This window comes from Mytilus galloprovincialis, chromosome 13 (assembly GCF_965363235.1).
Source record: "Mytilus galloprovincialis chromosome 13, xbMytGall1.hap1.1, whole genome shotgun sequence".
Taxonomy (NCBI): Eukaryota; Metazoa; Mollusca; class Bivalvia; order Mytilida; family Mytilidae; genus Mytilus; species Mytilus galloprovincialis.
In genome coordinates, this window is record NC_134850.1 from 27,412,655 (window position 1) to 27,432,880 (window position 20,226).

General features: G+C 30.9%; 1 protein-coding gene across 3 annotated transcripts; it reads right to left on the reverse strand.

The window, feature by feature from the left end:
- Positions 1 to 6,038: 6,038 nt before the first annotated feature.
- Positions 6,039 to 19,400, reverse strand: LOC143057295 (globin-like). 3 transcript variants are annotated; one of them, XM_076230588.1, is made up of 4 exons: positions 19,256 to 19,400; positions 10,839 to 10,978; positions 8,760 to 8,985; positions 6,039 to 7,343 (listed from the first exon to the last, which is right to left on the reverse strand). In XM_076230588.1, the coding sequence occupies exons 2-4, from the start codon at positions 10,970 to 10,972 to the stop codon at positions 7,206 to 7,208; spliced, it is 498 nt and encodes a 165-aa protein (XP_076086703.1). In that variant the 5' UTR covers positions 10,973 to 10,978; positions 19,256 to 19,400; the 3' UTR covers positions 6,039 to 7,205. The 3 variants fall into 3 exon arrangements, with proteins under 3 accessions (XP_076086703.1, XP_076086704.1, XP_076086702.1); XM_076230589.1 differs by lacking the exon at positions 19,256 to 19,400 and adding an exon at positions 17,353 to 17,375; XM_076230587.1 differs by lacking the exon at positions 19,256 to 19,400 and adding an exon at positions 14,182 to 14,394.
- Positions 19,401 to 20,226: the final 826 nt, after the last annotated feature.

A 20,226-nucleotide genomic window follows, 5' to 3' on the forward strand; every position in this document is an offset into this window, starting at 1 on the left:
GCAATCATACCACATCTTCTTTTTTATATATTGGTATATGCATTATTTTTATTTAAGTAGAACATGGTGGATTAAATCTGTTGTTATAGCTAGCTAAACCTTTCACTTGTATGACAGTCCCATAAAATTCGATAATTATAATGAAAACGATGTATGAACAAATCAAACAGAATACTGATACTTATTAGTTAGTTATGTAGTTGAGCCTGAACCTGCACGATTAAAATTAGTGCTTGAAACAGGAAGTAAATTTTAAAGCATGTCCACTACGTTAAATGAAATGGTCTTTGTTCATTTTTTCCCCAGTATATTAAGCTACTGTAATTTAGAAAAAAATATACAAAACATAACTTAAGCAATAAAAACTTAATGAAAGGAGAAAAAAAAAAAAGACAAAAATAATGTCAAATTATTCTTTTAATGTTAAAAAGATATCGTGTAATATATATGTTTTTTGACACGCTCATGTGGATTTCAACATAAATATCAAATTCTGTACATTTATTCAAAGCATGTGAAATTAAATATGTTAGAATAATCCTCAAGTTCATGTCAGTGTGTTTTCAAAAGAGCTCAACTTAACCATGTTAACTGCTTGAACTTAAACTTCGTTTAATATAAACACGAATAAAAAAGACTACTGTAATGTTACTTCTAAAATATGCCTTATGCATGCTGACAGAAAAGTCATTTGTTGGGGGAACATTTCTGTTGTATAGAAACAATAAAAGTCAAAAATGTTTTGCAATTATTTTTTTTAAGTCGATCAGTATTTTTGTGTGTAAACAAACAAGATGAAAGATTTTTTTTTTACTTTCAATCACAGCAGTTTCAGTAAACATAAGCACAGCTATAGGAGGACATAAGAGGTTCATACTGGTAATTATAAGTCTCTATAAAGATTGATATATTGTGTAATATATATGTTTTTGACAAGTTCATGTAGACTTAATAAAACGTGAATATCAAATTCTGAACTATAATTATTCAAAGTTAGTGAAATTATATATGTTAGAATAATTTGCATGTCAGTGTTTTCCACTTAAACTACGGTGAAGGGAAAAACGAATAAGAAGGACAACTACTAAAATGTGTCCAATGTTTAATGAAAGGTTGTTTAACTTTTGTTGGGGAAAATTTCGTAGTATATAAACCCTTGGAAATAAACATGTTCCGCAGTTATTTTTTGAATTTTCTTTTTAAGTTAAGAGTTAGTTCTAGGTCTCAACTACACAAAGCCTGTCATTTCTTACTGAGTGTATCGAGTGGATCCTAAATGAACTTAACATGCATGATATATTTGTCATTGGACCTTAACCAAACAACATTCAATCAATAAAAATAAGAATAAGTACTACATTTTGTAGTTATCTAAATATTGAACAGGGTAGACACCGTAAATTACCGTTGGAAAAAAGATTATGTCCTCTCTGTAAAAAGGATGTAGAAGATGAATATCATTTTACTTTAAAATGTCAAATTTTAGAAAAATGTAGGAATCCAAACAAGATTTGTCCAGAGTATACATCATTTTTTTCTCTACAAAAGTAAAATGTCAGTTAAGAACTTTACAAATAACAAAATGCCCATTCAAATACGTGTAGGTTATACAATATCCTCTTAATTTATTTCCACTTAGTCTTAGAGGACTCATACTTGTAGTTTTGTTCCACTTTGTATAATATACATGTTTTTTTGACACGTTAATTTAGATTTAATCATAGATATCATATTCTTTACTACATGTATAATTAAAACAATTTCAAATCAGATATGTTCGAGTAGTTAACATGTCAGCAGCTAAGTAAAAACGAGGTCAAATAAAAATATACGGTGAAATTTTCATCCCGGAACGAGAATCGAACCAGAAACCTTTGTGTTAGTAGTCCGATGCACTAAACACTACACTACGGCTCTTAATTTAATTTAAAATAACCGATATGAAGTTTTCATTAACCAGGATTGCAAAATCAATTAAATCACATGCGGAGATAGGTTCGAATAGGGATGTTAAATCCGATATTTGGTGTTGAGAAAGTATCGCTCTCTCTCTCTCTCTCTCTGCGTTTAATTTTTTAAGAGAATTCGTATGATCCCGAAGTTGACTGTTGCATAGCTATGTTTTTTTTTTATCCAATTGTCTCTAATTTACTAGTGGCAGACCGAAAATAACTCGCCACAAAACTGCTCGTCCAACCTAATTATTCGATGTTGTTTAATGTGTTCTTGTCCTGAACATTCATGAAATATATGTCACTGTCCAAAGTAGATGCTGAAAGGGATATTTAACTTGTATGAAATTTTTCCATGGGATTATCAGATTAGTGTACAGATCTGGCACTGCAGTTTGTATGGCTTTTTGGAAGGAGTACTTTCTTTACATGAAACAAAAAAGAAGATGCGGTACATGCATGATTGCCCGCAATAAGATTATTCTTCACAAGAGACCAAATGACACAGAAATGAACATATATAGGATACTGTACGGCCTTCGACAATGAGAAAAAATGATAGTATGCAGCTCTACAATGGCAAACAAGGGGTTATCAGATTAAGATACAGATCTGGTATCTGACACAGCAATTATGAAATATTCAGCGAATGTCAACAATTTTGCTTTATCATCCTAAGTTGACTGTTTTGACGGTGTATCTTGTTAGCATTAATTTTATCTCAAAACATGACAAGACGCGTATGTAAGTTTATATTTACATTGTATTTTTTATCATTTCAGAGATCAGGGATAAACTATTTTTATCTACATTGTACCTGAATGACCAATAGTACTCGTGTTTGTCAAGAAGAAAAATGAGACGATATCTAAATATGTCTAAAAATAAGGTTAATTGCTTTATTTGCATATAATTGCGTTAAGTGGTTCTTTATTTAACATAAGTGGAAAGAAATAGCTGCTTGGTGGGAGAAGAATTTCACAAATAATACATCAGGTTTATGTCACTTGTGTAAGAATGTCGTCAAAATTTCATGTAAAGGAATGCAGTATTGAGAATGAACAGCGTTACTTTAACAGAGTCCTCCAATTCCGTACAGTATTCTTTGTTATTTTTTAAGCCTGTTTTTCTTTTTTTTATATCTAAGTAACCAGTATTTTCTGTTGTTAGTTTTTGGTATATTTTTCTCTTTTTTCCAGCGCTCTCTCATTATTCTGTATACCCCACCCAGCAGACCTTACTTACGAGTTAGCATATTAATCGTAGATATGTGTTCTAATCGGTTTGCATTCTATAACAAATATTTGCATGCATGAATTTGAATAAATAAAAAGAATTCTATTGCAAATGCCAATCCTTGACCCCCTCAAATTCCGTTCCCCAAAAATGGAAACATTGTATAATTTTTCGTTTTCATTTTTTCCATTGATTAGTTTACCAGCTTGTAATTTGATTATTTAATTGGCGAATGCGTCCAGTGGCAAATATGTCTATAATATTGGAGACAATATCAAACGAATCTGTACATTGAATACATTGTAAAAAGGTCCGATGAAAAGGGTCTACCGGGATTGAGGAATTGAAATTGTGTCTGCCTCTTAAAAAGAGGGAATTTTGGAAAGTGACAGAAAATTGACCATGCAGCATACGTACAGGCAACCCCTAAAAGATCTAATACAATAGTTAATGAATGTGCATTGAGCTTGGCATCCTCAACATGTGGAATCTATATTGTAACTTCCCCATTTCAGTTGGACGTGAATACGTATTTGTACATCGGTGCCGGTCATGTTAGTGTAATTTGAACTCATATTGAGGAGGTGTTACACTAACACTAACACAGTTGATAATTGTTTAGTCTGTTAGTATTTAAAACAATAATTCAACAAGCACTGAGGATGCACTTTCTTTCATACAACAACCGCTTGCAGGAGCTGATCCAGCCATTTTTAAAAGAGGGGTTCCAACCGAGGATAAATATGGGGGGATGTTCCAACCGCATTTCCCCATTCAAAAGCATATTGATCTTCATAAAAAGTTGGTTCCAATCCCTGGAATCCCTCCATCCCAACGTTGCAACCGCAACTGACTTGAATATCATTATCTTGGTTATATTTCTGTTTCTACCATTCTGGACTTTTTTTTTATTGAAAAGTTGTTATCTTAATGTTTACTTTATGCCAATAATTTTCAGGTCGCATATGCTTTTACAATTTATATTTAAGTATTCGGTCAGAAAAAAATACGAAAATGTGGTATGATTGACATTGAGACAACTTTCCACCAGATACCAAAAAGACATACAAATGTAGAAACAACTATTTTGCCAATATACATCCTTCAACAATGAGCAAAACCAATACCACAAATTAACACTCTGAACGTGAAGATACATAAACTGATTCCAATTAAATTACAAAGGATCGTTGATTGTACGATGTGTACTTAACTTCCAGTTGCAAAAATTTCATAAAAAAATCAAGCCGAAAACCTAGCTATTTAACTAAAATAAATACAAGTTAAAACTACTATTTGGGAACGACACAAAAGTAATTTATGCATGACTTCCTAGGATACAACTTTATACTTTTAAGTGGATATTAAACTTTAGTATATGCTAAAATAAATTATATGCATGTTTTAAAAGGTACACATTAAATATACAAATAAAAAACTAGCTAAAGGATGAATGTCTAATAAGTTTTGTTGTTCGTAATTATGCTAATGTATGTAATTTACATTTTAAAGCATTAGTAGAAAGTTTGAAATAGGAGATAGATATACTCATAATAAATTCATGGTGCATTTTTAATTTCTGTTTTGATTATGTATATACATATAAGGAGAAAGATGAATAACGGAAATTCAATGGAAAATTTAAGAACAAGATCAAGTCTTAATTATACACAGCGTTTAGAAATACCATTGAAAGTTTCGATTATCTAAGTTAACCACAATGCAGCGGACGTTCATTGCATTTGTATTATTGTATCCTGATTAATCAAGTCGTTATATTGCGACTCGCTATAGATCACTACATTAAGAAGACATTGACCGATACAGGGCGCTGAATCATTCGAGTTAGTATTATTGCGATCTGCTCTCTTTGTAGCTTAGACTTGCTTCGATTGGTCGTTAATACACATGGCTACGTGTTCTATTGATCTCAATTCCACATATCTCTACAAAACATCTAAAATCTTACAACTTTTCAATATGTTATATGAACATAAATTTTCGTCAAACATTTATCCAATACTAATGAACAAGATTACTATATATATAAGATGATCAGCAGCTCAACATAACAGGGACGATATTTGACGTGTTTGCTTTTCGTCCTTTAATTCATTCATTCGCCCGTTCATCCGGATTGTGAACCCGGAACAGTCTTTTCATCCGGAATTAGAATTTTTTGACTGGTTACATTCTCTGTGGAAGGACATCCTGGTACTCGGTCAAGCAAGGGCAAAGTAAAAAAGTAAATTCGAGATTTTAATCTGTACAATTTTGAATGAAAGTTAACTGTTTATTAATAAATGCTTTCTATACATGACTAATGTGACCTACCGAATTAGACTATTTACCGGATTTGTTATCACATAAGCAACACAACGGGTGCCGCATGTGGAGCAGGATCTGCTTACCCTTCCGGAGCACCTGAGATCACCCCTAGTTTTTTTGGTGGAGTTCGTGTTGTTTATTCTTTAGTTTTCTATGTTGTGTCGTGTGTGCTGTTGTTTGTTTGTCTTTTTCATTTTTAGCCATGGCGTAGTCAGTTTGTTTCAGATTTATGAGTTTGACTGTCCCTTTGGTATCTTTCGTCCCTCTTTTATAGAAAACTAGTAAATTTCACTCTAAATTGCACAAATCATATATTTGATCTTACTTTTTTTGGCTGCTCGTAATTGACCGAGTACCATAATGTTCTACCACAGAGTAGGTAACCTGTCGATAAAAGTTGGTAAACGAAAACGGTCTTCATATATTGATGTTCTTAGACATTTCATTTCAAAATCTGTTCATTAACACTTTATATTATATTGGATTGTAGACATTAGCACTATCTTCATTTATGCAAACAAATTAACGATAAAATATTTATTTATTTTCAAAGTCCTTTAAAATATTGTTAATACAACATATCAATAACAAATACATAATATAAAATTCATATAAAAACATATCTCATTTACACATTATATATACAAGAGGTAATAGTAAAAATATTAAATATTCCCGTTTTCATAATGACCAGTTCAATAATAAATTGACTGTCTGTTTTTCATATGACAATAATTATTACATGTGTATTTTGATCATTTGTTATCGCAACCTTTGTTTGTAGAATTAATTGTAGAAATACAACGTTTGAGAATTTTTGTTATTTTCTCATTATGACATTGATTGACTTGGATTATGGTTGTCCCTGGTGAGTTTTGTAACAGATGAACAACACCATCTGCTTTAAAAGAAACACATCCGATGTCATAAATTTTAGGTTAGTCGGCAATCCTCGGATGATTCCGCTACTCTCTGAAGGTACGGAATAGGCCGAGTTGTGACGAATGTATGTTAGGTCTTACTTCCTTGGTGGTTGTTATGGCAACAACAAAGTTTATACACGTTCATACCGATGCCATGATAGCATGTGTATGCATTTTTATTCTAAAAATAGTTCTGTAATTGTTCATGAAATATTTGAGCTTGGCATACTTTTACAGCATTTTTGGATTTATAAGTAATATGTTTATCTTTAAGAGTTTATTGATGTGATAACTTTCACTCACAAGCTTAACATAGATAAATTTCATTCGGTTGCGAGTGAGTCTGCCGAATTTGGAAATTGATAAACGTCTGAAAGATATCTTAGCCTTATTACTTATAATTCCAATACAATAAAAGAAAAATGGAAGAGGCCAATAGAACGACGCACATAATTAATCATAAACAAACAAAACAAACAAACACGAACATACACGAACAGAGAACACATGTATCGATAGCTATGGATAATATGATTATACTGATTCGCATGCGATCCTCATCATATCGTACTTTTAAGTGAAATCTCTTCAGTAGATTTTTCATCGATTAACATAATTGATTTACTATAAACTTCACCTTTTAACCCTGAATAAATTACTGGAGTCGCTCAAACGTCATTCAGTGTCAATTATCAGTAGCGATTATTTGTCTAGAAACCTGAAAAACGTGTTTTACCACATATAAATGTAGATAATATATATCTGTTTATTTTGCTTTTTCAATCTCTTCATCTGATATTGAAGCAATAACATCAAAAACTTTTGTCCATGCAGTTTTATGTAACTCTGTCACTTTTCCATTCGTCTTTTCTTGAAGGAGTTCAACGAATGGAGGAACAAGCCACTGAAAAAATATATAGCAATAAGTCGATATTTTCGTAATAAATGTCAATAACTTTATATAATTATCGATACATTCCACGTAAATCGATACGTTTGCATATAAATCGATAAATTTGAATATAAATCGATAAATTTGCATATAAATCGATAAATTTGTATAAAAATCGATAAATTTGCATATAAATCGATAGATTCTATAGATTTATATATACAAAAGTAAATCGACAATAAAATGGTATCAAACACACAATTGGTATCAACATACATGGAAATATATTTAACCCACTTGTAATTAAATGCTAAAAACTGCTCTTTTACTGAAATATACAACAATTTACACAATCTCTACTTTTCTGTGTAGTGTTTTGTGTGTTGTTGTTATTCGCTTAGTCTTTCTTTTAGCCATGATTGTTTAATTTTGAGTTATAACTTTCTATGGCCCTTGGTATCTTTATCCTTTGTTTGATCTTTTAGGGAGCTACCATTTGATTTTTATGGGGGGCTAGGATGAAAAATTTTGTCCTGCATTATTTTTTTAGCTGTAATCTCTGTCCTGGCTTTTTATTTTTCACTCTGTTCGGTCCTGCCTTCTTTTTTTTTAGTTTATCCTGACTTTTTTTTTTGCAAGTGTCTCATTCTGCCTTTTTTTTTTACTCAAAACTCCTGTCCTGCCTATTTTTTTCAAATTTCATCCTAGGCCCCCCATAAAAATCAAATGGTAGCTCCCTTAAAGTGTTGTGATTGTCGTTACCATTGTTGCATACTTTTATAATGTGAATTCCTGGATTTGTTTAGCATTATTTGTTTGTATTTCACAAAAGTGAAGTATTGAGTAAATGTTGAGTCACCATTTGTTTCTTAAACATTTGGGTGAACACAAAATATTTTATCAAAATTTTGGATAATGATCAGTTTTAAAAGAATGCTAGAACGTTCTCGTTGTTTTCTTTCTGAATAAATGCAATGCAGTTATTATTGTTCTTCAAACACACAATAAATCTTTAATACACGTTAAGAAACGAATAGAGTTTACCAAGCACTTTCACACTAAAGAGAATAGTCATTCTAGTAAAACTTCAATTGCTGACTATAAGTTTAAATTTTATTCGTTGTATGTTGCATGTTAAACGAACCGTTATGTTAACAAATTTTGTTTATTTCACAGTTGACTTAATTAAGGGACCTCTTCGTGGTTCGCGTTGAAGCCATGTAAATATTTTTAAACATCAAAAACCAGGTAATTCAAAATAAATATTAAAGTACCAGAATAAATTACATGATAAAGCATTACATATATTAATTTTATATGAACTAAAACACAAAATAGGAGATAAGCTCGACGAGTCTCGCTGTTGGTCCTCTTTCTTAAGCTCGTACAAAGTATTTAAATAATTTCCAAAATTGTACATATACTCACCTTTACTTCTTTCCCACCAACTTTTCTATCTACATGATTCCTTGCATTCTTCCGAATTAATTCGGTTAGCGTTTCAAGATCATCTAGATGGTCAATATATGATTTTATAGCGTAGAAAACCGACAACGCATGCGCACGTAACTTTTTGTGTGCTCTCACTTCTTCAATTGACAATCCTTTAAAGTCTTTGAATTTATCTTGTGCTTCAGGAAAATGAGTAAAAAATCTGAAAAATTAAAAAAATATGTAACTGTTTATGCAACAGAACTTTTTATACCATTGTTGTAGTACTGACCGTCGCATATAAACTGATGAATTGTATGTCTAAGTGTCATTAAACGATATAACCCCCCCCTCCCCCCCCCCAAAAAAAAAGAAAAAAAAAACTAATAGGACGAAAATCTTTTTCATTACAATTAAAATACTTTATTGTACATACTGATGATGTTATGTTTTAGAATTTATGATACTCGATAGAACATATTCCGTACCGCCTATATTATATGTTTTCCGAAACGTATTTCAATAAATGTTAGATATATTGCGGCTCTATCACGTCCATATTCTAACATGCGTTTTCTATTGTACTCCAATTTCATAATAATATATGACAAGTTTTGGGTTAAGGATAGTAGTGCACCAAGTAACGATATTTCTTTCATCACAAATCATCTGCTAGATTAAAAAGACTATTACAGCAGATTTCAGTCAGTATGTAGCTAATGGTAATATCTTTGGTTAGCTTGCTTGTTAGCTGAACCGTGAAGTCATTGTTAGGTAAGGTAAACTTCCCTCCTTTAATAGTAGACTAGCCCAACAGATAAAAAATCTATCTCTCTGTAGGACTAAGCTACTTTAAAAGGAGGGTAGTATACCTTACCTAACAATGACTTCACGGTTCAGCTAACAAGCAAGCTAACCAAAGATATTACCATTAGCTACATACTGACTGAAATCTGCTGTATTATTGTTGCGAAGTTTGCTTCGTTCGTTCATCCTTATTCTTTTACATTGTTTTACAGTCAAAAATCATTATGTGCATGTTCTATATTTTTATCTATCGAAGTTCTTTATATCAACCAAACTAGGTTATTTTATAAATACATATATTTTTTTTATAGGTAGAACGTTTTAGAGCATACGAACCAAATAAAGTCATAACATAAGAGGCCAATTTACCCGAAGATGTAAGAGTTTAGCTAGACTTTTCTAATCAAACACCTCCTTTTCAGTGTCAGTCAAAACTTTAAAAGTAAATCTGTTTTTCCAATGCATATTTCTGTAACTATAATCTAGACACGAACAAGGTGTATTTGAATAAATGTGGTTTTTAAAATGTCAGCATTGTTTATATCTATCTGTATATATTTTGATATATTGGGCTGTGGTTCAATGTGAAAAGGATCACATTACGCTAACAAAGACCTCTCTCATAAAAAAGTCACCCATTACTTTCTTGTGCCATCACCATCTCGATCTTTTAGTATTTTTAATTCAATGTAGATCTTTTTAATTGTTGGATATCATTTTTGAAAAATTGTTCTAGACAGTTAGGTCAAACCTTATGAAGATAACGAGAAGGAAATATTTTATAGTTATTCAGAAATGCGATATTGGGTGTTGGTTTAATTCTGTTTTGTCAAAACATTTGTATTACATAATTGTTTCTACATGGTCGGATAAGGCTCCAATACCTTGTGCAACTAAAGGTGTAATGTAATATTTAATAAAAGAACAACTCTGATCATTTTATTTTAATAGCTTCATACGAATTTACTTTAATAAAACGGCGAAAACCGTGCTAGTTCACAAAGTCACAGTCCGAAAGAAGATATGTCACCCTTCCCGGAGACTTTACTTTTGTCCCGAGCCGATTATTCTTTGCTCTTACTCATATATGCGTACTTAGCGGAAAAGTAGAAAATACTAATTTTAGAGTCGTTGGTTTGAACAGACCGAGTTAGAACCTTTGACCTCCCGCAATAGGCCTCTAGAATTTTGTGAAAATGCGATATGTAAGCACCCTTATTGTCCGCTTGCATAAAATCAGTCTAAATACAATTTATTCTGAAATCTTACTTTACAAAAAATTCTATTCCATTATTTTTCTTGTCACTCCAAACCAGGGCCCATGTTTCATGAATGGCATCAACTTCCTCTTTCGTCAGCGGTGAACCGGAATCAGATCCATTTGTTGATCCGTTCTCTGTCATGTCGACCTGAAAAAATAGAAATTATATTTATTGCTACATGTAACAATTACGTTTATTTCTGTATAAGAATAAGGAATTGGCGTATGACTGTCAATGAGGTAACAACCAATAAATGACCAAAGGTCAAAGATTTCAGAAATTACAGATCACAGTATTGATTTTAGAAATCAGCAAATCCCGTACTTTTTAAAAGCATCGAAACGACGAAATGTGAAACAAATAAAAATCGGCCCCCTAATGTTTGCTGCAACAGTAAACAATCGTGTTAGCCAGAAACTAATGACGACAACTTAACGCAAGATTCTGCCATGGAAAAATGCACTGCTCAAGGGTGTGAACATGATTGTTACATGTAGGATTCGAATCTCCCCTAAGAAAAGACAGCTGTATAACAACATTACATAAATCATTCGGAAAAAAACATAATTAAACTCATTTAAAAGGTGCCAATCAAAAACAGCCAATCAAAAAGAAATAACAAAAAAACTTCAAGCCCACAGTACAGATCTTAGAGTACTCGAAGTTACTGAAAGCTAGTTGAAAGACTAATTTCACTTCTGTTCTTTTTAATGTTTATATGAAGATTATTTAATTCATTGGGTTCAAAGCATACCTTACTTCTTTGTAAAGAAACACAACGAAATAGCTACAACAGTTGGCTATCTACAGGTATAAAATTAGTTAGCGTTTGATCATTTAAAGGGATCGACTTGTACAAATGGTGATAAATCTTTAATATCAGTGTCGCGTTTGTTCCATATCTAGATATCTAATTATTCTAATGAAACCGAATTAAGCTATTTTGTGCTAATTTGATTGACTGATTGATGTTTAATGCCACGTTCAATATGACTGCGCCATTTCGTGGCGGTCAGATATAACTGGTGGAAGAAGCCGGAGAACATTTCAGATTTTTTATTTTATCTAGTTTAAATTACTTCATCAATGATTAATGAATTTTCAATGGTATTTTTAAATGCGGTTTGAAAGCAATGTTTTCTCATAGAATAGAATGCAAAGTTATATACATAAAAAAGAAACCTCTACAACTGTCCAATATACGAACAACGTAATATCCTATTATCATGTTGGGGTTTTAAGTGTCATTTTAAGTTATTTAAAGTAATGTTATTTTAGACATCCTTTTACTAACAAAGCTAATTGAAATAATTTGAAATTCATTTTCATCTTTATACCTCATTATCACGACATATATCAAAACGAGATCTGACATAGATAAAATCATCAAATTTGAATAAATTTTGGCATACATTTATCATTATAACTAAAGAATAGAATTCTAGTTGTAGTATATACACGTCCTAGCAATATTTTGATGAAAAATATAAATAAAAAATGAGTTTCAATAATCAGAAAAACATTTTTATTCGATTATGAATGCTCTGTGTTGTGTGCGCTTAAAATAGTTGACGATTTTTAATACAAGAAGTGGTCTATAATAAGTTTTAATACCTATGATATAAGACATCTTACTTGTTGTTTAAAATATGTTATAGACGATTACCCAAACTGACCGTCAATACGTAGTAACAATATTTTAATACGCTTTCAGATGGAACATTGGCAAGAACTTAAGCAACACAAAAATGAAAACAAGGTATTTGTGCAAACAACGTTTTTCACATTTTATTAATAAAAACTCCCAATATGTTATTTTAGGAAATGCTTGTAGTTTATAATTTATCGAATTAGCAGCATTTGACTTGCACACATGTTCAAGAAAAAAGTAACATCACAAAAATACTCAGAGAGGAAAATTTAAAACGAAAATTAATAAAATGACAAAATCAAATGCTCAATCACATGACATTAATGGACAACAACGTTTAACTGTCATATTCCTGACTTGCTACAGTCATTTTCAAATGTATATAGAAAATGGTGGATTAAACCTGGTATTAATATATTATAGCTAGCTAAACCTTTCACTTGTATGACAGTCGCATAAAATTTCAGTGTGGTATAATCTTAAAATCACTTTAAAAAAACCAAACAAATATGTAACAGAAAAACGCGAAAGGGCATATAGACAAATTAAAGCACACAAACACAAATGAAAGACAAGAATACAAAGATTTATCATAGCACAATAACATAATGACGGGATGTATAAGTACCGAGCCACGTCAAATGAATATCTCCCTTATTGTTAAATTCCAGTACACATTCATGAAATCATACATTAAAGAAATCCTTCAAAATGTAAGAAGACCACCAGACGTGAAATATCAAATAAAGTGTGTTGACTGATGGTGTACAAGATAATTGATGGAACGATTGTACATGTATTTATAAGTGTTCCATAATTCACACACCAGTCTGTGCAGCGCACGTAGATCACAATTCTCAATTATTTTATACGAAAACAATGTGCATGCAATCTGATCATAGTTATATTTCAACCATTCCATATTTAAGAGTACATGTTAGGTAAATAATATTGAAATTCGATTTAAAAAGTCACCGGGGGTTAAGTCCAACTGTAATATATATGTATAAACAAAAGATTCAAGATTTGGAAACGGCACACATGTATGTATAAGATAGTATCTGGTATGATTTAAAGTCTTTACCGACGATCAATCAATGGGGGAAAAAATACAAAAAATACTGAAAAGTATTGTAATTCAACTGTACTATAAAATGCGTATGCTAGATGATAGTACCAAAGGTATGGAATGAGCAATGTCACTGAGGAAGTATCACATTCTTTATACGTCAATTATAATGATAACAAGTTAGTTTTTATTTGTTTTATGTAAAAAGAATCTTAAAAAAGGATCAAGATATTTTAGAAGTTGGTTTTATTGGAAAGTGTGATGGTTGCTTGTGTGTATGTTGGGGTTGGGTTGGGTGGGGTTTTGGGTTGGGGTTGGTTTGAACATTTACTGTTTTCTAGGTGAAGAAAAGTCTTTCTTTTCATTACAAAATGATTTTTAAAAAATAAATAAATTGCAAAATCGCATTTTAAATACAATCTTTAATTAAAAAAAATGGCCTTTTAAACATGCATATTTCAAGGACTGTAAAAACCTTGAATACATCAATCATTAAAACTTTCATAAATATTATCTTACATCTTGTCAAATACACTCATATATAAAACTATATTACCTCAACCATGCATGTAAAATAAACAAAAGGAAAATTGAAAAAAGAAAAAGTAAAAACAATAAATTGAGACTTACCCGATTAAAGATAATCTTTTAGGTATATATACAATGTGATAGTTAATCCAAATGTACAGTATGTCTCAGGTTAACTACCCTCTTATACGTATCAGTAAAACTAAATAGCCTATGGACAGGTAGCTTTGACTGTAATCTGATCGCACCGCAATGTTTGGGAGATCTTTTGTAAAGAGATACAATTTGTCAGGCACGCCAGAATAGAATGGATGTGTAGGGTTATATTCACAAGCCACCACAAATTACCCACTAAATTACAATGAAATGTTGGTGAGAAAATTGATATATTAACATAGTATACTATATAATTATATATAGTCATACCTATCACATGTAGTATACTAAGCAGGTAAAAAAACACGTAAACATATGTTATCTGATCTGGAAAGTTAAATCTATTATTCTCTTCTTATTTGAAATTCAATTTTACAAGAAACGCTGAATAAATGCATCCTAATTTTTGCACACAAAATTGGCCTTTAAAGATGACTTTGCACTAAAAATTACAAGTAACCACTTATGGTCAAGTTCTATTAATAGAGCGCAGAAAATGAAGAAAAAACTCTCCAAAATACCATTACTTTGGAAGTTTCTGATTGGACGAGTTTATTTGCTTTTAACGAGCTATAATGATATTTTACCCGATATCAGAGTATGGGAAAATCTGTATTGCTTACATAATATATTGTTTTGGGTTACTTTTAGTATCTCTTTGCATTTATCATTTATTTATCTGTTTATAGCTGATTCATCATGCAGTTAACGGTATGTATTTTCCACATTGTTGAAGGTCATGCGGTGACCTATCATTGCTTCAATTGAAGTTATTTGTTTGATTGTTATCCCATTGGCAATCTTATCTAGTCTCCTTTTTCTTAAATCTGAAAACAACACACACACACACACACAAAGAAAAACAATATATTGAAAATTCGTTGTTTAAAGAACCAAAATATAAATGCAATATTACCTTAAACTATCAGCATATTTTTTATTTAACTAATTCAAAATTACGATCTTTTCACGACGAACAAAAATATGAATTACTAGTCAAAATTTACGAAACAACGCTCAAATACGTCAGAATGGAAGATAGTTCATTGCTATTTTTCGATAGTTGCTCAGTATACTATGTAACCGTGTATTGTTTATGTATGAAAGATGAAATAGATCATATTGTTAGTATAGGCAGAAACTTTTAATAATTAACAACTATATTAATAACTCGGTATTCACCTGTGCATATCATTTCGCCATTAATCATAACATTATTTTAGGGTTAAAAAGGTCAAGGACATAATAAAAGACATAAGAATTCACCTATGCATTTCATTTCGCCATTAATCATAACATTATTTTAGAGTTCCAAAGTAAAAGACATAAGGTCTGAGATATTATATAGATGAAAAGATTCAGTTTGCCTCAATTCTATTAGACTGCGAGGGCTAATATTTTGTTTGTTAGTTATTTCAAAGTGATTTTATTTTATTTTAATAAAAGATTATATAAAGACAAGCATTAGCCTTTCAAAAAAGGGCTATTCGACTCTTAGCTGATGAAAATGGAAAGTGCTCTCGCTTTGTAGATTAATTCATTTACTAGAATAGCCTCGTGCATCAATCAAATTTTTTTACCACACACGTGATGTCACACGTTATGAAGTAATATATATATATCGTTTAACGTTGTTGTTTACGAAACTCCAGAAGATTCGACTATTTATAGATAAAAGTTACCTGTGTACCAATATCATGAATATGCATGATTAATGACCAGGCAAAATCTAATTGCTAAAATAGAGAGGACAAATCCGATACTCTACGGGATTGAAGGACATTTACTGGGTTTGGATTATCCTAACCAATCAATAACGTTGATTATTCACGTCTCGTAATTTCTTCCAATCAGGTAGCAAGAAAAATTCACGCACTAACTGTCCATCGTTCAATTCTTAATCTCGACTCCTAATAGTCGATAATCAGCTTTATTAAGTTCAAATACGTTGATGAAAATATTTCATCGCTATTTAGAAAACACAGTCCTTAATGAAGGTACTAAACAGAGGACTAGGAAAATAATAAGGGTGCAATGAAAACCTTAAGTGGAATACAATGTAACCTTGATAAAACCAGTCTAAGATCTAAGTTGGATAAATTTTGAATAGAAAATAATGAGGGTACAATACAGAAATGAAAAAGTGGTACAGAACATGATAACTGTAAAAATATTTGCAAGAAGATCTTTTATTGAAATTTAGAAAAACAAATTTTGTTTTCTTTAAAGTTGTGATATTTTGCTATGCTTCAAAGGTTAATATTTTCGGCTTTCTTAACTATACGATGAGCTGTAATTGTTCACATCTTTGTCCTAAAGTCTATGGATAATTGTCCGATTGGCAACCATACATCTCTTTTTCTTTTGAATTACCTTTTCTTGTAAGTCCTTGTTTGGTCTTGATAAGAAACTGATATCATGAATGAAACAAGTACAAAAAAATTACCATTACACAAATGAACAATTACTCAACCACCATTGGCTATTTGGGCTCGGTCAGTTAATCTGATTTTATGGTAAAATTGATGGTAAATCCATTATTGATTTAAACCAGCCTTTGAAGGAAAGAATTATTTGTATCTACCCTCCTCGCGGAAAGTTAGAGAAAAAGGATTGAAATTTTATATCAAAACAAGAAACGTATCAAATATACGGAAGTCTTACTGTGTAGATTTTATTATCCAATGCTATATTAAATCTGTTTAGAAAGGTGACAATAGAAAAAAATAATTGAAACACAAGAATTGTTTTCATAAAATATCACATGTTATAAAGAATGGTTTTATTATGAAAACAATAGACACTCATATTATATATTATTTATCAGTGACCGCCGTGGATAGAAAACTTGGAGTTAAATAGCAAATACACTTTATTTAAAGTATATGTATATTCAAAGTATACAGAAAAATTTAAAAATAATTGAAATTAATAGAAAAAAAAGTATTTTGAAAAAAAGGGGGAGGGTAAAAAATGTCCTGTCCCCCAGTACAATGTATCTATGATGAAAATGTGTATATACTTGTTACTAAGCAATATCACGAGTTCTCAAACTATCAAAAATAGAATCTGTGGATATTTTGAAGTAATGGAGATTTAGTGGTAATAACGCTTTACCTAACAGTTTGTTCTAAACTCCAGCTGTCCAGGTCATTGACCAAGAAACGGATTAAAGTTTAATCCTTCAAATTTCACTTCAGTTTACACAACATGTTTCATTCAATAGATTGTATTCACAGCTTATCTTTCTTCAATGAAATAGTAGATATGCGCCAATACATACAGCAATTTGTTAAATCATACTTGATAAAATTAGATATTACACTATATCTGTTATGTGTTGAATATAGTATTTGTTAAATTTATTGTCATTTTTGTTTATGCATGTATAAGTTTTTACAAGTGAATAAATTTGTAAATGCTGACGTGATTTATAACATATTTTTTCTAAAGTTCCCCTTGCAAAATATGAAATTATTAACAACTTAGATTCCAACTAACTCAGTCAAAGTTTAGTCAAATTTCCAAATGCTTGTAGAGCAAGACTTTGCTTGCTTTGTTTGTATGTTACATACAATTGTGATTGGGATAACGTCAAATGAAAATTTAAATATATATTTACAGGTTTAACTATATTATTGTTAGAAGATGTCAATCTTAAATACAAAGCTTAATACAAACAAAGCAAGCACGCCAACCAAACTTTTACTTTGCAAGCAGTAGGAAATTATTTCTAAACGTAGAGCAATTTGGCTGTGTTCATTTAAGGTCCCTTTGGCTATTTCTTGAAGGTCCATTTTGATTATTTTGCTTCAAACGATTCTTAGTGTATATACGTTCCTGGTTTTCAAATATTTCAACTTGAGCGTTCTTATGAGAATAATAATCAAGAAATGTACATCGCTATCACGAAATTTATATCGTGACAATTTCATCATGTACATTGTAAGTAATTCTGCAGCGAGAAATGAGTATCTCTTTGAATAAAAAATAATGTGTATGCGTCTGTTTGTTTTGTTCACACATTGCTATTAATATAATCGAATTTTATGAGACTAGCATACAATTGAGAGGTTTAGCTAACTATAAAACCAGGTTTAATCCACCATTTTCTATATAGGAAATGCCCTTCCAATCAGGAATATAACAGTTGTTATTAATTCGTTTGATGTGTTTGAGCTTATGATTTTGCAATTTTATTAGGTAATTTCCGTTTTGGGTTTACTTCGGAGTTCAGTATTTTTGTGATTCTATTTTTTAGTGGGACGAGAGTGGAACAAAGAAGTGAGCAATACATCAGCTGCATTTGTCATGAGAGAAAATAGAAACTATGATCTTAACAAAAAATTAACCTGTATGATTGAAAATTCTATCTAAGTATGTTCATGTAACAAATGTTTGCGTGTCATACTAGTCAAACGCAGTTTTTAAATAAATGAAACAAATGAATTGACTATCTTCAGCAACCATTAATTTTTACTAAATTAAACTGGAAACACTATCAATTTTAAACACTTGAAGCGTTTACAATTATAAAAATGGCTAATATCAAGGGTTCTAACCTTTCTGGCGAAGTCGTAAGTTGACTTTTGATAAATTTTAAGTTCTCTTTTTAGGTTATAACGTATTGCTACATCGCATTGAAAGTTCCGGGTGGAGATAAATCCAGATAACACTTCGAAAGCACGAAAGTAATAAGGTGTTATTTTCATAAGCTTATACAATTAATACATTCTTACTTGTCCGTTTATCATTCGCTACATGTCCTCTGCGATTTACAATTATCCTTTGTAACAGAAAAAAATGTTAAAAAAGCTACAACCGAGCAATCATGATACAACAATAAAGCTAGTATACTTATTACGAATAACAAATCATTCGCTAAAAGTCCTCTGTGATTTACAATGTTGCTTTGTTACAGAAAAAAATGTTAAAAAAGATACAACTAAGCAATCATGATACAATAATAAAGCTAGTATACTTATTACAAATAACAAATCTAAAATTTATTATCACCTACCGGTCTTGTTGTTCAGAGATTTACCAGGTGGTTCGGTTTATGAGTAATTCTGTTTGTAGATTTTTGTCGAATACACATCACACGCTTCATAAAATAAATTAAATCTTCGTTTTATCACCCTTAATGAAATAATTCACTACGTATAATACAATGGGTTATCACTATTGATAAACTTGTATACACTTTAACCCTCAAATGAGGCCACTGACATTTATAACACTTGTTAAATTTCTGGCTATTTCATGTTAAATTAGTTACTGTCATTGCTTTCTAATCTCTTCAATTATTTTGCATAATCAAAATCTGGTTAGTTTTTCTTTCGATATTAAGTGACAATTTTCAAGATAATTCTTGCATATTAATCGATCATTTTTTTTAATATTAAGTGACAATTTTCTTAATAATTCTTGCCTACTAATGCGTCATTTTTATGGGTAACGTAATTACAAAGTAAGATATAAAACTGTATCAAAAGTGAAAAACCTATCAAAATCAGGAAATTGAAATCTGTCACTTAATTTTCTCCGTAGAGAGTCTCTTGAAGTAAGGAGGTCATTTAAAATTGTGCTACAATGTATAGTAAATCTTGAAATTTAATAATCAATTGTTCAAGGCATAATTCAAAGCTAAAAATCTTTTATCGAGACATTCTTATAGAATAAACAAACTTCAAAGCCTATAACTACAGCCAGCCATCAGCCTAAAATCGTAAAAAGACACTCTGTAAATATTGAAAACGAAGACCATCAACACTTTCCATAAATGATAAAAAATATACTTTGTGAATATATAAATACATTTACCAGCTATCGTCATTAGCATACTAAGAACATATACTCTGTAAATGCATAAAATAAAGTCTACAGAATACCAACATGACCAACCATCACCACTATACCGCGCGTATAAATACAATGTGTAAAGGTATAAACACATCAACCATCAGCACTTTACCGTGTAAAGACAGTGTG